The sequence below is a fragment of the Cryptosporidium ryanae genome (assembly GCF_009792415.1).
Source record: "Cryptosporidium ryanae isolate 45019 chromosome Unknown contig_23, whole genome shotgun sequence".
Classification (NCBI taxonomy): Eukaryota; Apicomplexa; class Conoidasida; order Eucoccidiorida; family Cryptosporidiidae; genus Cryptosporidium; species Cryptosporidium ryanae.
This window is the reverse complement of record NW_027125500.1, coordinates 13491-36868: the sequence shown is the minus strand read 5'-3', so window position 1 is coordinate 36868 and position 23378 is coordinate 13491. Positions and strand designations below refer to the sequence as shown.

The 23378-nt window shown below is 31.8% G+C and overlaps 11 protein-coding genes across 11 annotated transcripts; 6 read left to right on the top strand and 5 right to left on the bottom strand.

The window, feature by feature from the left end:
- Nucleotides 1–468: 468 nt before the first annotated feature.
- On the bottom strand, nt 469–2052 carry FG386_001318 (uncharacterized protein; the record flags this gene model as incomplete). The annotated part of the gene is made up of 1 exon (XM_067340711.1): nt 469–2052. One exon carries the CDS (start codon nt 2050–2052, stop codon nt 469–471), a length of 1584 nt encoding a protein of 527 aa, XP_067198760.1.
- A 589-nt stretch (nt 2053–2641) lies between these two features.
- On the bottom strand, nt 2642–5263 carry FG386_001317 (uncharacterized protein; the record flags this gene model as incomplete). The annotated part of the gene is made up of 1 exon (XM_067340710.1): nt 2642–5263. The coding sequence occupies one exon, from the start codon at nt 5261–5263 to the stop codon at nt 2642–2644; it is 2622 nt and encodes an 873-aa protein (XP_067198759.1).
- Nucleotides 5264–5674: 411 nt separating this feature from the next.
- Nucleotides 5675–6505, bottom strand: FG386_001316 (uncharacterized protein; the record flags this gene model as incomplete). The annotated part of the gene is made up of 1 exon (XM_067340709.1): nt 5675–6505. The coding sequence occupies one exon, from the start codon at nt 6503–6505 to the stop codon at nt 5675–5677; it is 831 nt and encodes a 276-aa protein (XP_067198758.1).
- Nucleotides 6506–7138: 633 nt separating this feature from the next.
- Nucleotides 7139–8959, top strand: FG386_001315 (protein with conserved beta tubulin folding factor domain; the record flags this gene model as incomplete). Its single annotated transcript, XM_067340708.1, has 1 exon — nt 7139–8959. One exon carries the CDS (start codon nt 7139–7141, stop codon nt 8957–8959), a length of 1821 nt encoding a protein of 606 aa, XP_067198757.1.
- Nucleotides 8960–9284: 325 nt separating this feature from the next.
- Nucleotides 9285–9737, top strand: FG386_001314 (uncharacterized protein; the record flags this gene model as incomplete). The annotated part of the gene is made up of 1 exon (XM_067340707.1): nt 9285–9737. One exon carries the CDS (start codon nt 9285–9287, stop codon nt 9735–9737), a length of 453 nt encoding a protein of 150 aa, XP_067198756.1.
- Nucleotides 9738–10538: 801 nt separating this feature from the next.
- FG386_001307 (Rab11) lies at nt 10539–11412 on the top strand (the record flags this gene model as incomplete). The annotated part of the gene is made up of 3 exons (XM_067340700.1): nt 10539–10578; nt 10667–10693; nt 10739–11412. The coding sequence occupies 3 exons, from the start codon at nt 10539–10541 to the stop codon at nt 11410–11412; spliced, it is 741 nt and encodes a 246-aa protein (XP_067198749.1).
- Nucleotides 11413–12014: 602 nt separating this feature from the next.
- On the top strand, nt 12015–13040 carry FG386_001296 (CCAAT-binding factor chain HAP5 like histone; the record flags this gene model as incomplete). The annotated part of the gene is made up of 1 exon (XM_067340689.1): nt 12015–13040. One exon carries the CDS (start codon nt 12015–12017, stop codon nt 13038–13040), a length of 1026 nt encoding a protein of 341 aa, XP_067198738.1.
- A 411-nt stretch (nt 13041–13451) lies between these two features.
- FG386_001285 (uncharacterized protein) lies at nt 13452–14886 on the top strand (the record flags this gene model as incomplete). Its single annotated transcript, XM_067340678.1, has 2 exons — nt 13452–13522; nt 13572–14886. The coding sequence occupies 2 exons, from the start codon at nt 13452–13454 to the stop codon at nt 14884–14886; spliced, it is 1386 nt and encodes a 461-aa protein (XP_067198727.1).
- A 213-nt stretch (nt 14887–15099) lies between these two features.
- FG386_001274 (protein phosphatase 2A regulatory B subunit) lies at nt 15100–17217 on the bottom strand (the record flags this gene model as incomplete). The annotated part of the gene is made up of 1 exon (XM_067340667.1): nt 15100–17217. One exon carries the CDS (start codon nt 17215–17217, stop codon nt 15100–15102), a length of 2118 nt encoding a protein of 705 aa, XP_067198716.1.
- Nucleotides 17218–17695: 478 nt separating this feature from the next.
- FG386_001397 (30 kDa splicing factor) lies at nt 17696–18544 on the top strand (the record flags this gene model as incomplete). Its single annotated transcript, XM_067340790.1, has 1 exon — nt 17696–18544. One exon carries the CDS (start codon nt 17696–17698, stop codon nt 18542–18544), a length of 849 nt encoding a protein of 282 aa, XP_067198839.1.
- A 255-nt stretch (nt 18545–18799) lies between these two features.
- FG386_001386 (uncharacterized protein) lies at nt 18800–22999 on the bottom strand (the record flags this gene model as incomplete). Its single annotated transcript, XM_067340779.1, has 1 exon — nt 18800–22999. One exon carries the CDS (start codon nt 22997–22999, stop codon nt 18800–18802), a length of 4200 nt encoding a protein of 1399 aa, XP_067198828.1.
- Nucleotides 23000–23378: the final 379 nt, after the last annotated feature.

Here is a 23378-nt window from a genome sequence, read left to right as displayed (position 1 = left end):
AATAGCTATCGCACGCTTATTTTCAATAACTACTCATCCTTGCATATATAGATAAATGTATGTGAATGACGTGTTGTTAGAACTTTAATTTGTAAATCAATGTAAATTTAGATACAGATTCAAGTCTTGCTTATTTACTTAGTTAAATAAAAGCAATTACGTTACGTGGGATTCAGTACTGCAACTCGAATTATCTTTAATACAAAATACTCTAGGCGCCAAACATCTGAAGTTATCTATATGGCTTGTGACACAACAGCGATAACGAGGCAGGGGTAACTAAAGATAAAGAAAGAAGAGAACATTAATTATGAGTTCAAGGTAGTCAAATAAGATGATTGTTGTTAACTTCGAAATCACCGTGAAGCAATTAATGTAAAACATATTTTTTAATAGGTTTTCTTGTGACTTTCTGCGAGTTGATATTGAAGAATTTCTATTTGAAAATACAAAAAAACGAACTTTTAGCTAAGAATCAAGTAGCCAGGGATTATGTAGTATTGAAATGGGATTTCTATCACCATAGTCAAATAACAGTTCCTCGCCACATTCTAAGTCTCTTTTAGAAATAAAAAACAACCTAGGTATTTTATTAAGCATCATAATTCTTGTAATTAGGTTAGGGTTCTTCTTGGAGTGATTTATGAGTCTTCCTGGACCGAAATAGATACTTTCTTCAGTTGCATCAATGCAGTAGTTGCGATCATTATATTTGAAGTAGTACATATAACAACCTTTGTTTGCCTTTTCGTATATATTTTCCAGTAACTGAGCTTCACTTAAATTAGTTATTAGATATCCTTTGTATTCCAAAACAAAATCGTCTTTTCTTATTCTGGACCCTGCAATCACGCATCTTCCCTTTAATGAATCTTTTTTGATCAATATTGGTGAATTTATGTCTTGTAGTATACAATACTTATATATTTCTTGCTTCCATTTATCTGGATATTCTGATATTGATGTTTTAAATAGCTTATATTTGCTATCAATGCACGTTTTCACTATTAAATCCTCATTATTTATCCCAAAAGAAATTCTATTTGATTTTCTTAAACCCAACTTAGCTCCGCAGTCTTCATCAACAGATTCGTTTCCCTTGAACGAATTGTTTAAATTTAAATAATCGCTATTTATTACTGCTCCACCAAAAGGATCAATTTCAGAAACGTAAGAAATATACATCTTTTTAAAATATGGAATTTTTTCTTTTAGTCTTATTTCAAGTTGTTCACTTAGTTCCAAACCTTTATTTGTTTCGGTAAAACACGAGACAAATCCATTAATTTTGTCCTCACTTAAATAAAATCCGTTAGTACTTAGTAGATCAAGCATTCTTGAGATACCTGAAATTACCTTCCCACCAAAAACTCTAACAATATTCCAAAGTATGTTTGGTGAATGTGAAGAAATTCTCACAATAGATAGTTTACAAATTAAATTTATGATTGATATTCTCCTAAGCTTAATAATATTCATGATTTCTTTAATTATCGTTTTTAAGTGAATCACATGGTATTTTTCAGTGTATATAATTCCAGACTCAGTCAAATACAGAACCTTACATAAAGATCCTTCTCGTAAATTTTCATCTCTCAATGATGCGTATTCATTCTTTTTGAAATCTAATTCATAATTCACGCCAAAAAAATAAGTTTTGTTTGATTTTAAATTTTTTTCATGGACCTCATTTTTATATGAATAAGTATTTAATTCGCTTTTAACTGTTTCAGGGTCGTCCACGAACATAAATACTTTCTCATTCAAAATTGAATTTAACCTTTCTTTTTTGCATTTTAAATTATTATCTCTGTGAAAAAAGAGTTTGGAAAATTCTTTTAGCATCGATTCAAAATAAAAGTCGGTCTCTGTGTTATTAATAAACGCACATGAGTAATTCACAGACTCTCTATATTCACTTTTGATATTTGATTCTGTGCTTCTTCTCTTAAAGTATTTTTTATTTGGTGAAAATAGGATAAGTTCTTCTTTTTTCTTTTTAGAGTCGTTTTTAAGTGCTAAATCTCCTATTTTCGGATCTTTTTTTTTCATTCAATTAGTTATATCTGTATCTAATATAATTCGTACATTTCATTTAATTATGCATTAAAAATAAGTTATTATATCAAAACCTTTAAATTCAACAAATACCTGTCGGTCTTAAGTCCAATTTATTCGGCAATTATTGTTCTAAAAATTAGTAAAATTAGAGCTTTTCATTCAGTTTTTATTTAAGTTCAGCTAATATTTGCTTGATCTCTAAGGGAAGGGCAAATGAAAAAATTGTCAAAGAATAACACTAGTAAGTAGTTAAGCACATACACTTACTTTTTAATTTTATTTTAAAAATAAAGTAATTCAGATAAATGAAATAAAATCTACATTCTGTTTTAATACCGGTATTTATTTTATTTACCCACATCTGCAAACTAATTTGCATGACCGCCAGACTATAAGAAACCCATTATGTCATTAGTGTAAAATTTGAAAGGCTTATAAATCATAGATAGATTTAGTGAAAACATATAAATAGCAGAAAGAAGGGGATAAAAGAAAACATAAATTTTGAGAGATGCAGATAAAAAAGCCTTTATAAACTTATTTAAAAGAGCGTTTGCATACTTCTCCTGGCTTCATCACTTTACGCCTTAATTTGAATAATTGAATTATACAATTCAGCTATATTCTTAATGAAAACTTTAGAAATAAATCTGTTTTTTTCATTGGTAACCAGCATTTGTACGACATCACTTCCCGGAATCTTTGTTAGATTAAACGAGTCAGGCACACCCGAGTCAAGTTCGGCCTCATTGAGTATGACATCATCAATAGGTAGAGAAAGAAACAATTCATAGTAATTGCTGGCTTCCCTAATATTTCCCAAAAGATGATATGACATGCCAAGAATAATGTAAATATATTGCAATATTGTAGGTTCAAATATAGTTTTGTGCAAGTACTTTTTGGAGGAGAAAAGTATAAGAAGACAATCAACTGCATTTTCATAGTGCCCACCCATGAGATAAGAAAGAGCGAGATTAACAGAGATTATGTAAGGAAGTGGGTTGAAAAGGAAAAGAGAGGTGTTGTAATTTGGATAAATATTTCCATAACGAGCCATGGTGTATTTGCTTGAAACGTCATCAACCTCGTAGTTTTCATCAGATAGATAATAAAAGGCCTTTTGAAAGTATCCAATGGCTATATCATATTTTTTCTCATAATATGCACATATTCCAAGGGTGTTATAAATTGATGGATTGTCTTTGTTTATGTTAAGTCCCTTGCTTGCCCATCCAATACATTGCACAATCAAGTCATTCGTTCTTAGTTCTCTTTCAAACTGAACTCTTTGCAATAAAAGGGAAGTGGCTGATGAGATTGAAAGATTGGTAGAAGGAAAAAGCCTGATAATTCTCCTGAGAATGACAATGGCATCGTCCCACTGTCCGAGAATTGAATAAATATTACCCCAAAGATAGTAAGCAGGAAGCAACAGATAGTTAAAATTGATGCTTCTTTTTAGAAAATACATCGATGTTCTCAACAGGGATCTCATTGTTTGTATGGTATTCTCTTCATTTGAATGCATTCTATTAAATGCAGAGGCAAAAAGAAAACAACCCTTTACAAAGAAGTAGCTACTAACGATTACATTGTAGGGAAACATTTTTTTGTACCATGAATTATTTCCAGAGGATTCATTACAATCATTCTCATAAATTAAGTCATTTCCAAGATTGTTTCCGTTGAAATTAATGCCACAACATATTTCATCAGAATTTTTTCCGTATAATTTAGAATTAAAGAGTTTACTTGAAAATATCAAACTTCCATCAATCGAACCTTTTTTGAGGGTGTCAACTTCGCCTCCGTAATGTTTTAGTATCTGAATAAATAATTCAAGTAAGTATATGTATTCTCTCATTTCGATAACTGGTGTAGATTGACAGATACTGACCTCGCTATAAAGTTTACAAACAATACAAAGGGAGAACATGTTTATGAATTCACAAAAATCTGGAGTTGAATACTTGAATGTTTTGTAACTATCATTGAATATATGTGAGTTTAGGCATGAAAACGAATCAAATTCACCAAAATTATCACAGGATTGTTTAATATCGTAATCTTCTTTAAAAAGTTTTATCCAAACACTGCAACCCAGTAAATATGCACATGAATTATTGTTGTGACACAAGAATCTGTACATATACATGGTTACCAACTTTAAACCTAATCCTGTGTTCGCTCCATTAGTCATTTTCTCAATAATAGTCAAGTCTTGGTGAGTCTTTTTATTTTCAATCTCTCCCGATATATAGTTATTTTTAAATGCTATTTTATCTGGATTATCTATTGAAATTCTGGTAGTAACATTTATTGGTGATGTTGGTAAGAGTCTTTTCTCCCTCTTTTTAACGGGAGACAAAGATGGTGATGCAGATTTAAACAAATGAGAGGCTTTATCGCTCTTCTCTAACAGTAATATAAATGGATTAATATAGTTTTTCAACCATAGTTTATCTAATTCGTTTATTGGAGAATTTAGTATATTATTTAACAAGTTATATTTTGTGGATTCTGAACAATATGGAAGTAATAGCAAATAATCCAACGCTTCAATTGCATAGTGGGATTCGTATAATGCTGTTTCATAAAGCATTGTGGCATATTCAATATTTCCTATTGATGAGAATGCATCAGCTGCCATAGTATGAATAGAAGAGGATGTAAATGTGTCAAAGTTTGAAAGATCGATACTTGATTCAATTAAAGAAAGACATTCCTCGTACTTGTGTATTGAGTATAGGTATTGCGATTCTAAAAATAGTTTTTTTGAAAGAAGAGAATTTGAGTCGCAATTTGAAGTGTCACTCATTGATAAACATGAATCTGAATTGTTAATTATACCTATCTTGAGGTTCGCATTTTCATCATTCAAATAATCCTCGCTGTTTTCAAGTTCGTTAGTGTCTATTCTTTTCAATACCGATTCAACACAAACTTCTTTCCCATCCAATAAATACATCGATGCAATTTCCAACAAATATTCCATAGACTTTCTACCACTTAACTTCTGTAAATGATTTTCATCAATCAAACCGCTTATAAAATCGCTAATGGAATAGTCATCACTCTTTTCATTGTTTTCAGATGCCATCGCAGACCCCACATCACACCAAAATATGGCCTGTTTGTAATTTCCTGCCTCCTTGCATAACTCAATGTAATCATCTACTCCAAGCTCTTCGTAAAACATTTTGATGACATTGTAAATAGACAACGTGTGCTGTTTGTTGCTGAAATTTCCCGGTGTATCTAATAATTCCAGAAATTCAATATAAAGTAACTAAAGTAAGGTTTAGAAAAAGTTTCAATTATTCAAATACATCTCCCTCACACACAAGGCAGATAACCTAATTGTTCAAATAAGTACTATTGACTGTTTCCCGCCTTTTTGCTTGAAGGGGCAATCAGTATCTAGTAAGATAAGTTATTCAAATGTAGGCGTAGATTGTAGATAAGGCAGCAAAAATTAATTTGATTTTGAGATTAAAAATGCTAGTTTGATCAAAGAAGGACTAGGTCAACGTGTGATCACTTTTCTGTAGCAACATTGTATTAAGATGTGCTCTTTATGCACGCAAAATTTAGCAAAACATTGTTTTAACTAAACTTCTTGTTCGATTTTACTATAGTGATCGAAGTAGTCAATACAGGTCTGTTCTTCGTTGATTTTTTCCATGCTCGAATTCGAAGGAATGTAACTAGGATGAAAAATGCTTGTCCAGTGTTTCCTTAACCACAAAAGATACCAGTAACAGTGAGCCAGAATGGTGATCGATGTGGGGATCCAAAGTTGAGTAGCTTCTCTATTTTCCTTAGAAAGGAATAAGAATGAATATCCTGCAATATGGTAAGCGATTCTAAAAATGAAGAATGTAATACAAAACATCATTTCTGAAAATTTTTTATAGTTCTGAGGGAAAATAACGTAAATGGAGATGAAATACGTCGGTATCTCCTCTGGAGCAGCTAGTAAGAACATGTTATATGCCTTCCACTTTAATATATATAGTGTAAAAATAATATAGACTGAGTGGTGAAACCAACCGTTTAAAATAAACATGTGTTTTTTAAAATATATTACACCAAAAATAAGGTCCAGTATCAAGGAAGAAAGAAATATAGAAAGCAAATATGATGAATAGTTGTATGATTCATAGTTAAGCCACTTTTCTATGTTCATTCCAAACATGAAATATTTTGACCATAAGTCAAAGACAATAGGCCAACAGATCAATGATAATATTAGGGATGATACGTACTGATAAACACATTTCATTTTATTTGGGTCTAACTTATACGTATACACAAAATAATACCATGAAATAATTAAGAATACACTTGATATTACAAATGGCATCCCATACATTTTCCAAAACTCTCCAGTAAATGGAAATACTAATGCCAGAAATATCCTTGAAATTGTCGTATACATCTTAGTTTCTCATTTAAAGACTTACTTCTGACTCTTTTAATAGCTTTAATATAAGAATGAGCGTGTATTGATGTTTTAATGAATAATATCGCTACTATTAGTATTATAAATCTTTTGTAGTTCAAAAGGAGAGTAAGAATAGAATAAATAATCCTGTTTTCTCATTAAACTATAACGAATATTTATTTCAACCGGTGTACACACAAGCAAAATTAATTAAGACACTTGTCCTAACAGTAGGACAGACAAATCATTTAATTTCTAATACCTGTTATTATTAATTAAACGACAATTATTTAAAGTTGTTATTTTGTCTTTGTTTTATTGATCTCGAAAAATCTTACCGCCAATTTCCAGTTTTGAAGAAAGCATGTGAGGGTTAGTATAGTGGGATAATGGGTACTTTAAAATATTTGTGCCCTTTAAATGCATTTACGTGTACAAATATATATGTATTACGTATTGTTATATAAATGTGCATATAAACAACGAAAAGTAGTGTATATGTGTAGCATTTTATGTACATTTTAAGTTAAGTATATGTTTTATCTTTCCACCCTAAGCGAATTGGGAAGCCAATACAAGATAATAGGGACAAGTGTGTCAGTCACCAGAAATATTCTACATTAAGAGATGACTTCAGTGCTAATTCCTAAAGTAGAATTTATATTGCAGCTTTACATAGGATTTGAGTTCAAAGAGGCAACATCCTGGGGAGAGGATGTAATATACCTTTATCTTTCGCTGTTGAAGGAGTTTAGTGGGAGTTCGATTTTCTTAGGATTTGAAACATGGAAAAATTTTGTTATTGGACAAGAAATAATGCTCGGAAAGAGTTTTGACAACGATGTAAGCGAGAGCAGTGAATTTAGTTTAAGTTCTGCATTTTGGAGTTTGAAAAAAAGACTTCTTGGGACTCGGGAGGTTGAGAGGTTATATTTGTTCAGTTCTAAAAATCTGAGTCTTTACTGGGTAAATTTGGTTGGGAATTTAGTCCTGGAAAACAGTACTAGAACGAAGTATAGCGAGTTAATTAGTTTTGAAAAAAGCGTTAGAAAGTGTTCTTATAGGTGGAAAAGAGATTCTGGTGTTAAAAAGGAAAAATTAAACAGTTTGGTATTAAGTTGTAATTTTAACAATAAATTAAATGAAAACTTAAATAACAAAATAAGAGAGAGGTTATATTACAATTCATGTGGAGAGAAAATTGAAGTTTTAATTGAAATTTTTGCCATGTTCATTTTAATACAATTTATATTTATAGGCAATAACTATTGTTTTAATAAATTTGATTTAACTAGTGGAATGTATTCTAAAGAAAGCTATATTGCAATAATAAAATATTTTCAAAGAAATTTGTCAATTTTGTTAAGAATAAATTCATTATTTGTTGGAAGAGGAGAGTTTATTGAAAGCAATGACAACCTAGAACTATTTAATTTGTTTTTTAGTTATATTCCCACAAAAACTAAAGGAGAAAATGAAAAGATTTATGCTGAAAGCAGCAAGGTAGAATTAAAATCTTTATCTGTTGATTACTTTAACTACCATTTACTACCTGAAAGTTCTAATGAAATGGTAATATGTATTTTGTTAAATGAGAATTCAAAAATGATAAATTTTCAATTCCTGGAAAGCTTTTACATAATTAAGGGATCTAGTGGAACAAAAAGTGAAAAAGTGACCTACTATCTTTCTGAAAGAGTTGTAAATTCATCAAGCAGATACAAATTATTAGAAAATAACAGTGAAAACAATGATGGAAATGTCTCGTGTAGTTATATTAAGAATTTTAATTCTTTTTTTGATGAACATATAGATACAGGAAAAGAAGATATCATCTATTCTGACGATATTTATAACGTCATGACAGCTAATTCCTGTTATTTAAACTTATTTATCACAAAGCCCATTGACATGCTATATTTGGTTAATTGTACCGGTTGTAACGTTTATTGTCTAGATCTAATTGGGTATATTAAAATAGAAGATTGTGTAGAAATAAATATTCACGTTGACTGTATGTCAATGAGTTTAAACAAATGCAAAGACTGCAATATTTTTGTTCATTCTCAGTTTTCTCCATCTATTATTAACTCAAATAACATTTATCTAGGTCCTTTTAACATTCACTGCATAAACAGAAAAACTTCCTATCTCCGTTCAAGCGAAAGTGGCCTTCTTACTGAGAATTGGTGTTTTCCTATTTCATTTAACAGTAGCTTTAATATTCTTGAACCTAAAAAACTCTATGTCCTTGAGTTAATGACAGTTAATGACTCCGATACAAAAAATCCACACAAAATTCAAAATTTTCCACTCCCAAAAATGTATCAACAGAATTTTGCGGAAAGAAAATCTAATCTCAAAATATTCAGAAACATGGATGCATTATCTAGAGAGGAGATTATTGGCAGTTTTATCGACTGGGTTCGTTCAAAACATGTATTTTAGTAATCACACAATTTCTCTTTATTTCAATGATTAAAAAGAGATTGGCGCCAATATATCGTATTTTCATAGTGGGTTTCCGAACGAAAACAAGGTTTATTAATTTAGTGAATTGGCGAATTTTCCTTTTGTATTTGACGAAATAACATATAATTTTGGAATTATTTAGTTAAAAGAGTAGTTTATACATGTTATTTCTTTAATATTTTTCCGAATTTATTCGTACACTTTTTTCATTTTTCCTTTTATATTGATTCGCGGATTTATTTAAAACCTGTAAATTTTTCGCACATTATAATGCAGGAGTCCATAAATTTAGCCCAAAGAAATGGTTTTTTCTGATGAATTAGTGGAGTTGGCGAGAAAAGAGAAGGACGTTAAGGACAGAATATGGGTCCTTATTACTGGAGGCAATGATAAAAACATTAGAATATCAAAGGGGGACCTAGAAAAGTTGAATAAAATACTTGGATTTAAGTTAGAAACTAAGGAGATAGATACCATTCTTTTTTGGGGAAAGCATGGTTATAAGAAAGAATTTAAACAGATTCAAGGTGATTGGTTAGATAAATATACTGAAAATAACACAAAAGCTGAAAACCGAGACGGCAAGAACCACAGTGAAAGCCTTGAGACTAAAGCAAACACTGAATTCACTGTGGAACAATCGATATTGAATATTGATCTGGGGTACGATGAGTTTTGTGATTTATTTGATAGATGTGAAAGGAATAATAAAAAAAGAATTTCAAAGAGAGTTAACATATCAAATATCGAGTAGAAAATTTACAGTTTTCTGCACAATTTATTACCAAAAGCATATCGTAAACTCATTAGTATCTCCTGCTATATAGATTCACTAAAAAAGGCATGCAGGTATTAGTTATGTATTAAAGTAAAGTTTCTTCTAATCACAATTTCTGTATAAGTAAATTTGTTCTCTATATTAAGTTTACAAATGAAATTTTAATTTAAGTTATCCCATTTTTCTCTTTTTACAACTAATTGTGATCTTTTCATTTTACTGTGATGTTTACATGACATTAGCCATTAGACGGAAATAATATTGGCGCCAAGTGAGGAGAATTTCCCCTCACAATTTTTCTGGGCATAAAAAGGGAAGAGAGGAAAAAGATATACAACAGTAGGAAAGAAGAAGTGGGAGTAAATCAAGTGATAAAACAGAGAACATAACGGTACAAACCATTTGAGAATAATATAATAACTCTACGCTTTAGTAATTGTTTTTTCCTTTAATTGTCTATTTCATCTGCTCACTTGCACCGTATCTTGGAATTAGATCTCAACCTTCCAATTTAAATTGGACATTGTGCAAAAAAGCAGCAAAATAAATACAATAAGATAAATAAGCGTATGTATTTTAATGTTTTTTTCATAGTGAGCATATTTCTAATCACTTTGGTATACAGTAATATTGATTTAAATCCATTCCGAAAAAGTGACTGGTTTTTTAGTGTACATATTTAGAGTTTTTAATTTTAAAATATAGGTGTAATTTCAATAAAAAAAAATACGTAAATAAGAATAAAATTGGGACACCAAAAAGATTTTTTTAGTGAAAATGAGTTCTAAAGACGAACACTATGATTATCTATATAAAAGTAAGTTTTGCACAAATTTAATGTAAATTGTTATATTAAATGTAAAAAAATAAATTCATTCGAACATAATGACTTTAAATGTATTTAGTTGTGTTGATAGGTGATTCCGGAGTAGGTAAATCGAATTTGTTGTCAAGGTAATTTTAATATATATTTTCAGATGAATATTCAAAGGAAATAAATGGTTTCCAATGTATTCAACCACTTTGGATATTCATTATTTCACTAAAAGCAGCATTATATAACTTTATTATTAGGTTCACAAGAGACGAGTTTAATTTAGAATCTAAGTCAACAATTGGTGTTGAGTTTGCAACAAAGAGCATTATTACGGAAGGGAAGGTTATAAAAGCTCAAATTTGGGACACTGCCGGACAGGAGAGATACAGAGCTATAACTTCGGCATATTATAGGGGTGCAGTTGGAGCTCTATTGGTCTATGACATATCTAAAAGATCTTCTTTTGAAAATGTTGAGAGGTGGCTTAAAGAATTAAGAGATCATGCCGATCCTAATATTGTTGTGCTACTTGTTGGAAACAAGTCTGATCTTAAGAATCTAAGAACAGTTACCCAGGAGGAAGCATGCTCTTTTTCAGAGAAGGAAGGAATGGCATGCATGGAGGCTTCTGCTCTCAACTCATCTAATGTAGACCAGGCGTTCCATCGTATATTGTCGGAAATATACACTCTAAGAAGTGAAAGACAACTCGCAGCTAACCAACACGACTTAAGCAAGACAACACTTCCTATAGGAGCTACACACGGAGTGCGTGTAGATCCCATTAAGGTTGACTTGAATTCTAAGGGAAATAAAAAAAGATTTTGCTGTTAGATTGTATATATTACTCAACTTATAAGAAAATTTTACTTAAATTTGTATTTCTAATTATAACTGTCCTAGGACAGTGGTGTGTCCATTTTCAGTCAGATATTTGCTTTGTTTCTACTGAAAAATCAGATGTAACCACTAATTAAGGCATTTGAAGTGCGATTTCAAACATGAATTTTTAACTTATAATAACTCTGTTGAGCATTATTCTTTATTTCAACATGTGCAGTAGTTTAGTGGTATGACTATTTTGACTAGTAAGAGTATCGAAAACGAGCGCCACTCTGCTAAAAGACTAATTTAAATCTCATAATTTCAGTGGTGGTATCTACGTAAAATACACAGCATTAAATTAAATTTGAGGGAGATAGGCCTGGATAAGAGTCAATTTATAAAGTTACGTTTGAAATGTAACCAAAACGAGATGTTTTTTGCTTGGTTTTTTTGCTTTTGAATAATTTTCTCGAGCCCTAAGTATTCCGCTCTACAGTCCCCTCCTCCCCTCCCCCCTCCCCTCTATTTGATATTATGGACAGAGAATCATACATCCATCTGTGTGTATAATCTCTTTAACTGTGAAATACTGTTTAAGAGCTTAATTTGAGATGTTTGATGAAGAAGCTTACTTTAACCCTGAATTATATGGTGGTTCTCAGCTCTCCCTTTCTGAATACAATGTTGATAGTTTGTTAGCTAACAACGATAGAGAAACAGGTGACTACGTAAATAAAAATGATTATATTAAAATAAATGAAATCCATAACATATTAAATTTAGGCGAATTCGAAAGTAGAAGAGATGAGTCCGGAGGAAAGTATGAGACTAACGGTAATTGCAATTTATCAAAACAAAATACAATTATAGACAGCAATATGAATAAAATCCATGATATAAAACTATTCTCTCCATTTTCAACATCGTCTAGGTCAGAATGCTCGACAAACCATACATTTCGCTCTCCCTCTTTTAAAGATAGATATATGAAGAATATAATAAAAAATAATAATTTGTCACTTTCACAAACAAAGAACTATAAGACATCTTTATTTACAAAAGACGAACTAAAAATACTTAGCAAGAGTTTACCGCATACAAAAATAAAGAGAATATTAAAGTTTTCTGGTCTAATTAACAACTTAATTGGAAGTGAGGTTCCTGCATTACTTGCAATAGCATGTGAGCTTTTCGTAAGAGACTTGACAGATCATGCCTGGAATTTTACTAAATTATCCAAAAGGAGAATATTGCAAGTACAAGACATTAAGCTTGGATCAACCAAAGACATTAGAATAAAGAATATACTTAAAAAAAGTGAGCTTAAAAGTGAATTTATTTTCGAGGATTTGTCATTTAAAAACAACGCATGCATAAAAAGGAACGATTTAAATAGTATTTCACCTATATATAAAACTGTAACTCAGGGTGTTGAATCTCAAAGCCAAAGTAATACCTGTAATAACTCGAGTTTTACTGCAGGGAACACATACAAACACCAAAGTAACAGCCAATGTATAAGTGATAGTTATAAGAACGGTTCATCTATACAGTATTTTCCTCTTCACAGGAGTAACATTGACCAAAAGAACTACGATTTTGCCAAAGCTTATGTAAATGGCTATTTTCCAAACTAGGAAAAAGTATACTATTTTATATTCACTTTGAAGCAAGTTAATTGAATCATTAAGTAGTTGCGTAACTTTAATATCTTATCAGGAAATAAAGAAATACTGATAGTTATGTAAATGGAATAGAATTAGTGCTAATAACACGTTACCTAATATTACCTTTATATTTCGTTTTCTTTTTCAATTTTTGCCTACTTTTTAATTTGCCACTTGACACGTAATATTGGTCTATATATCATGCATGCACAATAGACCTCCACACAAAACACGTTTGCTCTATATGGAAAACAAGCAAATAAATTCAATAAGTGAATTTATACTAGGTTCTCAACTATGATATTTTGTTAGCATTGCCTATAGTCTGTAGAATAAACAGTCAAAGTAATTTATGAGTTTATGTGGGATTAAATGTTTAAAATGAACCGTTTTATGTCACTTATCAGAAGAGTAAATAGATACTATTTACCTGTGCTTGTAGTATTTGTATGGTAAGTTTATTTTTAATTTGACTTATTTTATATAAAAAAACTTTCAAAGTGTGATTTGTCAGTTAATTTTGAACAATGAAGACTTAACAGTAGCAGAGTATTTGCTTGGAAAGGCAATATATTTGTACACAACATACATTGCAAGTATATCATCACTAGATGACAGCGAGAGCATTGAGAGGTATAGAAAAAGAGAGTACAACCTGCTTAATTATTTGATATACGGATTTTCAAATAAAGAGGAGCTTGGATTAATAGTTCAACATAACATTGGAACTGGAGGGATAAATAAATGGAGTGTTTTAAGTGAATATTCAAATTTAGATAGCAGAAGCGAACTTGGAAATAGTTATTTGGTTGAAATAGAGGAATATAGGGAGTTAGTTGACGGTTTATCTTTTGATATGAAAGAAGGGAGAATTAAAGACGAGATATTTTTGAATATATTAGTTAGCAGGGAGTTATTGGAGAAAAAGAATACCTTGAAGGAAAAACTGACAAAACCTGTACATTGCAATATTAAAAATCTATGCACAAGTGTTTATTTTCAAACTTCAAGAGTAAAGGTTATACATGAAATTAATGATTTAATGAGGAACAACAATAACAGCAAAAACGATAGCGACATCAGTGACCCGGGTATTGTTATATATATTCATGGAGGAGGCTTTGTTTTTGGAGATTTTGATTCATATAAAACTATATTAAGAAGACATGCAGTAGAGTTAGGTAAATCTCAAAATCCTAGTGTGATTTTTTATATAGAATATAGAAAGTCACCTAAGTGGAAGTATCCTATCCCACTGGAAGATGTAATACTTTCGGTTTCTTGGATATTCAACAATGCAAATAAATTGGGATTAAACCCAAATAAATTGGTTATTTTAGGTGACTCTGCTGGTGGAAATTTAGCAACGTCGTCAATAGCATCATGTTTAAATTTAAGAGATGAATTAAAATATGAAAATAACAGCGACTCTTATAGAAAACGTTACTATCACTGCAATTGGGTAGAAAGTGTTAAATATTTGGGATTAATATATCCATCACTGTGTCAAAAATGCATAACTAAATCAAAAATTTGGGATTACAAAATAGGATTTTTGAACATGGGTGCTATGTCCTGGTTTGAGAAACAGTATCAATCAAACTACTTAAACAGTTATTTTGATTGGAGATCACAGCCATTATTGACTCCAGTCAATATATTAAAAAAATTTCCAAGAACTGGAATAGTATTACTGAAAAACGATATATTGCACGACGAAGGAAAATTAATGTACGAAATACTTAAGAGGATAAAAGTTAAAGCTAACGCGAAAATATGTACAGGTAGGTTAAAGAAAAATGTTCAAAATTACTAATAATAATAAAAACAACTATAAAAATGTTAATTTCTATCGATATCAATCGTTATTTTTGTGAATATAGGTTTTCACGGTGAATATGGTAGTTATTGGTTATCAGGAGGAAATAAAGCATTAGAATTTGTGAATAGTGAAATATTATCAGTAATGGAAGAAAATCAGAGTAACTGATGTATTTTGAGGGAAAAAAATGAATGAGTAAAATGTAAATTACTGATCCATACTTTCGGCAAGATCAATTATATATTTCCAATACTCCTCCCTCTTTTTCTTGTGTATTTCAATATTGGCATTATCATTGTTATTTTGTTGAATAATTTGGGAAAACAAATCAGGATCTGTTTCTGATAAAACTTTGTTGACTACGAATGAAAGTCCGTGGACAGTTGGATTCCAATGTAACTTTTTTCCATTGCATGAAAGAGCCCTAATTAATACAGGATAAATATCATATTTATATTCGTTGATAAGATTGACAATAATTTCGTTATTCCAAAGATAAAGAACCCTTTCAGCAACGTGAAAATGTGGACTCTGAATACAAGCGGCTAGTCTTTCAAATATAGGTATAAGTATTGGTTCGATATAATTAGTTGGTGTGATTTCAAGGAGCTCTTCAAGTTCATTTAAAAATAGAATTTGTTTAGAGGAATTTGTAATTGGCCAATATTTAAGTACACCTTCAATAATTGGAACTGAAAGCTTTGTGTCTTTTTCAATATACTGAATAAGACAGTAAATGAGTTGTTGATGAAAAGATGATATATGTTTAGCCTTATGTAGTGGAATAAGGGCAGTTTCAAGGAATAATTTATGTTCTTCTTTGAGTGGAATAGTAAATCCATTAACGATTGAAACAAATATCTCCAATAGTTCCGCAATTCCATTATAGGGTTCACCATCAATAATAACTCTTAGAAATATATATTTCATAGCTTTTCTAATGCAACTTCTTCTAGTCATGATTTTACCATATATTCTATGCAGTATTGTTTTCAAATAGTCCCTTTCTCGGGGGTCAAAGCTTTGAAATAAGTCTATTAATTTCAATATTAATGAATTGTCTATATATTTTTTCGCTATTTTAGTTCCGAATTGTGAACTAATGACGAATCTTAGAAAGAACTCATAGATAACCAATAAATGTGGCCAACTAGGTTCCAATAATTGTTCATCATCTTTTGGGTCGTTTGCAGCAGATGAAAACAGTCCACTAGATACATTATTATTTATGCTTCTTATGTTACTGGCTGTATTATTATTGCTACCATTATTACCATTGCTCCCAACATTAGATGACACATTTGAACTAATCACTTGAGACTGAAATTGGTTGAAGGATCTAAAAATGTTACTAGTTATCATTAATAATACATATGGAATGATGCCTTCTTGAAAGACTTGGTCATTGTTATTTATATATTCAACTAATTCCAATAAAGTTTCTCTTTTCTTTTCTTTTAAGTTATTAAACTGATTACTTGAAAAGTTAAAGACGACACAACATGCCATCAGTTTTTTTTTTATTAATTGAATCGCAACTTCGTTTGTCTTTACTTTTTGCAATAATGGAAGAGACGAAAATGGATCCTTAATTAGAATCACCCCATTTGAAACTTCAATCAATCCATTAGGTAGCGGTAATAATGTACCATTTAAATAGAGATTGTCATTGTTATCATTGCCATTGAGATCAATGTTATTGTTTTCATTGCTAGCAGTTGATTTATTGGATTCACCGTTATCCTGATGTTCGTTAGTTTCACTTTTACTACTTAAAGTGTTATCATCATTTTTAATCTTCGAGTCGCGTTCATTATCTGAAGGGCTATTGTTTTTTTTATCACAATTACTCTTATTCTTAATAAATGTACACAAAAACGAGAATTTTTCCGTTTTAATAAATTCAATAGGTGGGAAAGAAATGTTTATTATACCTGTTATAGGATCTACTTTATTTAGTTCAATATATTCCGGTAAGTGTCCTTCACTATTTTCATTCTTGTAATTTTTTGGAAGAAAGGACTTAATATCACGCTTAAAAAAATTATCCCCATTAATTGAACCATTATGATCACAACCATCGTCATTCAAATATTGAGTGGCAGTCTCAGAGTCTGAAAATATTGAATTAGGTTTATTTACATTATTTGTAAATTGAGAATCGTCTGAATTTACTACTAGATTCAGTGAATCATTACCATTATCAGTATTTGAATTATTCTTTGAGTCTTGTTTGTTCTTTGAACCTTGTAAATTGTTTTGCTCATTATTATTTGTTTCCGTATTTGATACTTTGCGACGCAATGATTGGAAAACTCTGTTCATTAGTAGAAATTTACATATTATATTCTTAGAATAAAAAGTACTTTAATAAATTTTTATTAAATTGTTGTTTTAACTATAAAGAGAGATAGTTTTAAATCGCCTTGTTAATATATTATTATTGTGTGTGGCTGCTACTGCATATTAACAGAATGACTGTTTCTCTGTATTACGAGCAAATAGTTATTTATTTACCTTCAGTTCCCTATTTTTACTGTTAGTTTGCTTTTTGTTTAATTCAACTTCATTTATTTTGGTTTAGGATTTTAATATTACAATTCCGCCAAAAAAAATCAATGCAAACTACCTACTAGGTTGAGAAGCTAGTAGGTGGGAAGTTTTTTTTTCAAATATACCAAAGACGAAAAAATTGATTACGCTAGGTTATTTTTAAAAAATTCAATGTGAAATATAGTTTGAACTCATTTGGATCAAATAGATCTTTTCCTTTAATTGCTAGAACATTGACGCAATAAATGAAATGAGCAAGTTAAACGAATCATATGATGACTTGATCAAAAAATTACACGAAAACCGTACTCAACTTAAATACATAGAGGACACTCTAATTGGTTTGAAGGAGGATGATAAAAGTTATTTGGAGTTAAGCGAGCTAAAAAATGACATTTTGGAGGTAATTGCCCTTCTTGAGGATTTGTTAAGACATAAGGAAAAAGAACTAAACAGCGGAGTTATAGGGAAAATAGTACAAGTATTTTATAATGGTAATAAAAGATATGGAAAAATAACTGAACATATTTCTAGTGATAAAGACAACAATGATTCTGGTAGTTATAACGTGTTAATATTTGGATCAAGTAATAATAATGATAAAGAAAAGGTAGAATTTAGGAAAGATGATGTTAGGTTTGTACCTCAAGTTAAGGATTTAAAACCGGGTGCTAGGGCTCAGGCATTATACGAAGAGGATGGTAATTGGTATACCTGCATAATATTGGAAGTAAAGAGCGACGGCTACATAATAAGGTACGTTGATTATGGTGATGACAAGGAGTTTGTTTCTTTTGACAAGGTGAGAAACATAACACAAAATAAATATAAGGTAAACAATATACCAACTGAGGACAGTGGAAACAAATGCGATGATAGTAACACTAACACAATAACAACTCCAGGAGGATACACAATACCAGCAAAATTGCTAATCAAACCAACTGATAATGATAAGATAAGGCTTGAGAAAAAGAAGAAAGTATCGGTAATAAAAAAACAACAAAAAAACGAAATATTAGAAAACCAAGCTAAAGTTAAACAAATGAGCTGGAAAAACCACATAAATCAACTCCAGAATAGATCAAGAATTAAATAATTACTTGATTGAAACTATTTTGTTATATATATATATATATATATATATATGTATATGTACATATATAAATATGTCGTATGCACCGTGTTCCATCTTTACGCTCCCTTGTAGTCTAGAGGAAATGTATATTATCTGATTCGTTATTTAAATATTGATATAATGAAACAAATAAGTCATCCTATATTTATCTGCTCTCCATCTAGTCTTTTAGTTAGTTATAAATGACTTCTAAATCGTTAAATGTGCCTCCTAACTTCATTTTGGAATAATCCTTTTTAATGCCATCAACCAATTTTTGTTATTCTCCCACTCAGTTGAACTTAAATCAACATGAATCTTGCCGGCAGTTAAGAAATCACCAGTTTGTAAAGACTTGCACAAAGTAACAACCTTGGAAGAGACACTATCTGAAATACTTCCAGATCTAAGTTTCTCAAATAACTCATCAAACTTTTTCTGAGCATCTATTTTTTTTCTAGGTTCGTTTGAGAACATATTATTTAAATTTGTATTTATAACATTAGTTACCATATCCATTAATTGTGGGGCCAAAGGTTGTCCCAGGTTTTGACTAGAAGACTTTTTAGATGCCTCTTGAATTTGTCTATTAGCATTAGCTGTTGTTGATGTTGTTGAATTTAACTGTTGAGCTGCTGTTGGTAGTGGCCAAGGTACTGGCATTCCCGGTATTGGTGGCTTCGCTCCGCTATGAGGAGCTGTTGTTACTGAAGGCCTTCCCGCAGGAGGCGGAGCAGATGGAGGATTTGCAGAAGCTGAGGGGCCAACCAACCCACCACCAATGATATTAGCAGTGTTGTTATTGTTGTTGCCACCAATTGTGGCTAAAGGTGACTGTGAAACGGGAATGTGATTGAAGGAATTTAGATTATTATTCCCAATTCCGATTTGAGAGTTTGAAGGGATGCTACCCAATCCACCCATAGTTTGATTGTTGCTGCTATTCACTGGAATTTGAGAGACTGAGCAGGAATTTAGTGTTGAAAACGGAGGATTCATGTTGTTATTGCTATTGGAGCCGTAACCTTTTTGATTGTTTAGTGTTGAATTCAACCCACCAAAAGATCCAGTACTTGTCTGTCCTGCTAAGTTATTCCCTTGGTTATATACTATTGGAGAATTAGGACGTGTAAGTATGTTGTTCTGCGACGGTGGTGGCAACTGGTTGTTTATCATCCCCGTGGAAGCTATTGATGACGAAGGTCTCATTTGAGAAGACTGAATTGACGATGAATGTCCAGATAAAGGAGGAGGAGGCGGTGGTGGAGGTGGCACTGAGCCCCTCAATCCAGAAGAAAACCCAATATTGCCTTGATTAACAAATGTGTTGCTGTTCAGAATTCCACCCCCCATCAAATTTCCACCATTAATACCAGAATTCATTGGTGATTGCTGCGGTAGTGGAGGTGGTGGCAAAATTTGTTGTTGCAACCCACCTCCTGCTCCGGGAATCACCGGCCTTAAAGGATTATTTGATCCACTTAAAATGCCACCGCTATTACCTGAGCTACTGGGAATCATATTTTGGGAAACTGATTGCGCATGTGGAGGTGCGGGCATTTGGACAACTCCTGCAACAGAACCCACTCTCAATCCAGGTCCAGTCATTGACACTCCAGTGTTTCCAGCAATCATTTGATAGGGGTTATTAATGTTATGTTGGTAATTATTTATGCCACTGTTACTTCCATCGGGATACACATCAATGACTGTAAACGGGAAATTGGGTTTGGTAAATCCAAGAGAATTCATTAATTCTGGAGCTGCATTGTATATTCTGTCCCTTAGTGTTAAAGAATTAATAGAATGGTCATTCGAGGCAAGAGAAGACAAAAACTTCATTGCAGCAACAATCCTTCCTGAATTCGCGAGTATCTCAGCATACTGAATAACTTGTTTTGTTATGTTTTCATCATTCCCATTAAACCTTGTTGCTGCTTGAAGTACAGCTACTTTCTCAACAAAATCCTGCAGTCCCAATATAAGCGACGTCTGACAAGAAGTCATTTTCCCCCATATCTCTATAGAACTTCTAAAATTACGTGCACACAAGTAGCATATCAAAGCAGATCTGACATCAAACTTTTCCTCCTCAAGTCTTTTTCCCAACAACTCGGACAAACCCTCCATAGTGTATTTTGATTGTAACGACAGTGCATTATTGCTGTAGGGACTAACCGGCTGTGTGTATATAGATATGATTGCAAGAGTCTCATTCCAACGATCCAAATTGCTATTTTTTACAAAATTCTCAAGGTCATCCAATACTACATGTCCAATTATTTTTTGTGTATACTGACCCTCGTGTTTTTTCTGATATTGTTTCTGTACATAATCCAGGTGCGTGCCGCCCAACTTGATTGCCATAATAAATGCCTCGGAAAAAAACCCTTTCTCAACACACACATCTATTGCAGAGTCTATGTTTCCAGTTACAACAAGATTGTTTATTATTTCCTCTTCTTTTTTGTTCCACTCTCTTTGTTTTATACTTGGATTAAAGCGTGATCCAGTTGTGGATCCAGTTACACTCAAGTTGGATCTAGGGAAGTCAAACACATCACTGCTGCTATTTACGTTATAGTTAAGTCTATCATCAAGAATTTCACCTTCTCCCATTTTATTTTCGTTATAATCTGCATTGAAGACTCCATAACAAGTATTTCCACTGCCATTTGTAGAAAACAGGTTATTTTCCTGGGTAGAATCAACATTATTGCCACTATTATCACCATTTCCGCCCTCATTTGCATTAGAACCGCTTTCCCCAAGCTGTTGGAAGAACTTCTCCGGATCGAGAGACTGCAAAGAGTTAATTTGATTTGAAATGTTGCTCGGACTGTTCTGGCTACCTACTCGAGAAAATAAAGAATAGCCTCCAAAATCATGATTACTCGCAGTTTTGCTGCAGTTTCCCCTGAAATCAATATTGTTTTTTGAATTCTCAATGTTGCTGTTCACTCCGATGCAGTTCAATTGATTGTTCATTTCATTCTTCAACAACTCTTCCTGCAGCAAAACTCCTGTGTTTCTCCCAATGAATTGATTTGCCTGAATACCTGACTCGTTTAAATCATAACCCAATAAAGAAGCTATGTACAAGCGCCTTTCACTGTTATCAACTGAAAACATGTTCTCTACTAAATTCCAAGCAAGCTTTTCATTCGAATTCTCCGATTCTTGGCCCTTTTTCTGACAATAACTAACATAATCTCCCTTGTTCAATAACTCATCAAAAATGTCAGCGTGAACTGTTATTTCCGGATTAGATGGAACTCTGTATAGTTTAAACTTTGGATTTAATCCAGAATCCTTTTGCGAGAAAGATACTAATTTACCGGAAAAAGTAAAATTAACTCCGGATGGCTTGTGATACCACGACGGAATATATGTTGTGGTATTTGAATGTGACGACAATGAATATATTCCTATTTTATCATTGTGAGACGCAGTTGCAAATATACCTGGTATTATCGGAGACCACAAATTCTGTACATTCCACTGCTGAGAGATCAACTCCGTGAATATCTCAGGTTGTTGATTGTTTAAAAGCGTCCAACATATTATTTTACCATCTTTTCCCGAAGACAAGAGTAAATTCGAATCAATTTGTGAAAAATCTATTGACATTATTCCTTTTTGGTGTGCCGACACTGTTTCTTTAAACGGATAAGAAACGTTTCTCAAGTCCCATAGTTGAAGCGATGGATTTCTATCGTCATCATAACCAACTATTATTTGCGTTGGCTGGTTTGGAACCCAAGCCAAAGTTGATGGTCTGGATCTTTGTGCTGGATCTCTAAATGATATTGCACTCTTCTTCAGCTTTAAGTCCCATATAGCCGTAGCTCCATTTCCTGAAGAAGATGCTAGTATATGCGAAACCTTTGGATTCCATTTTACGGATGTTAAATCCGAGTCTCCATGTTTGTTTTCCTTTCCGGGTTCAAAGTGATTCAAATTTCCACTCACTCCATCTTTCAAGTCTATCACAAATATCTTTCCATCACTTCCTCCTGATGCAAGTAGATTAGTCTCAACTCTATTAAACTCTAAACAATTTATCGACGAACTGTGTATATTTGAATTGCCGTTAACTACTTCCAAATATATATTGCCATTCACCTTGTCATCATATGTATTTAATATTGGTTTTAGTAAATTTACACTCCCGTCCTCCAATCCTGTGCATACTAATCCAAGTTCATTCTCACCCTCGCTTCCGAATCTACCCCAAGAAATGGATGTGCATCTAGAATTTAAAGGCTTAGTACAAACAGTTGGTAACTCCTTCCTATTGTTAGACACATCCAATGATCTTATTTCAAGCACTGGATTTAATCCACATCCCCCTAAAGCTATTAAATTCAACTTTCTTCCAGTTGATACTGGACACCAACTTATTTTCGCTGACGAAACTGACTCTTTTAATAACATTCTCTATGAGTTTATATCTGCTACCTTTTGGATTATTTGTATATTAACAGCTAATGTTAATTTACATCTACACTAATTTATTCCGTATTTACTTTTCCTAGTGTATATCTTATATTAATATATCTCAATTCACTGTAATCGCTATTAACTTGAAATATATTAAGACTCAAAGTCATTTAATTAAATGTGCGTATAAATAAAAAGGAATTAGTATTTCTGTTAATTGCGGCACCTTTAATATAAAATATCGTTTCTTATAATAAAAACGAAGTTTCAGTATCCAAAATATATGTGCATATATGTACTAGTGTTGTTGCTATACAATCAATGCTATCCGCCTACTCCTTTTTCAGTCCCTTGATAGTAATGAAAATCTTCA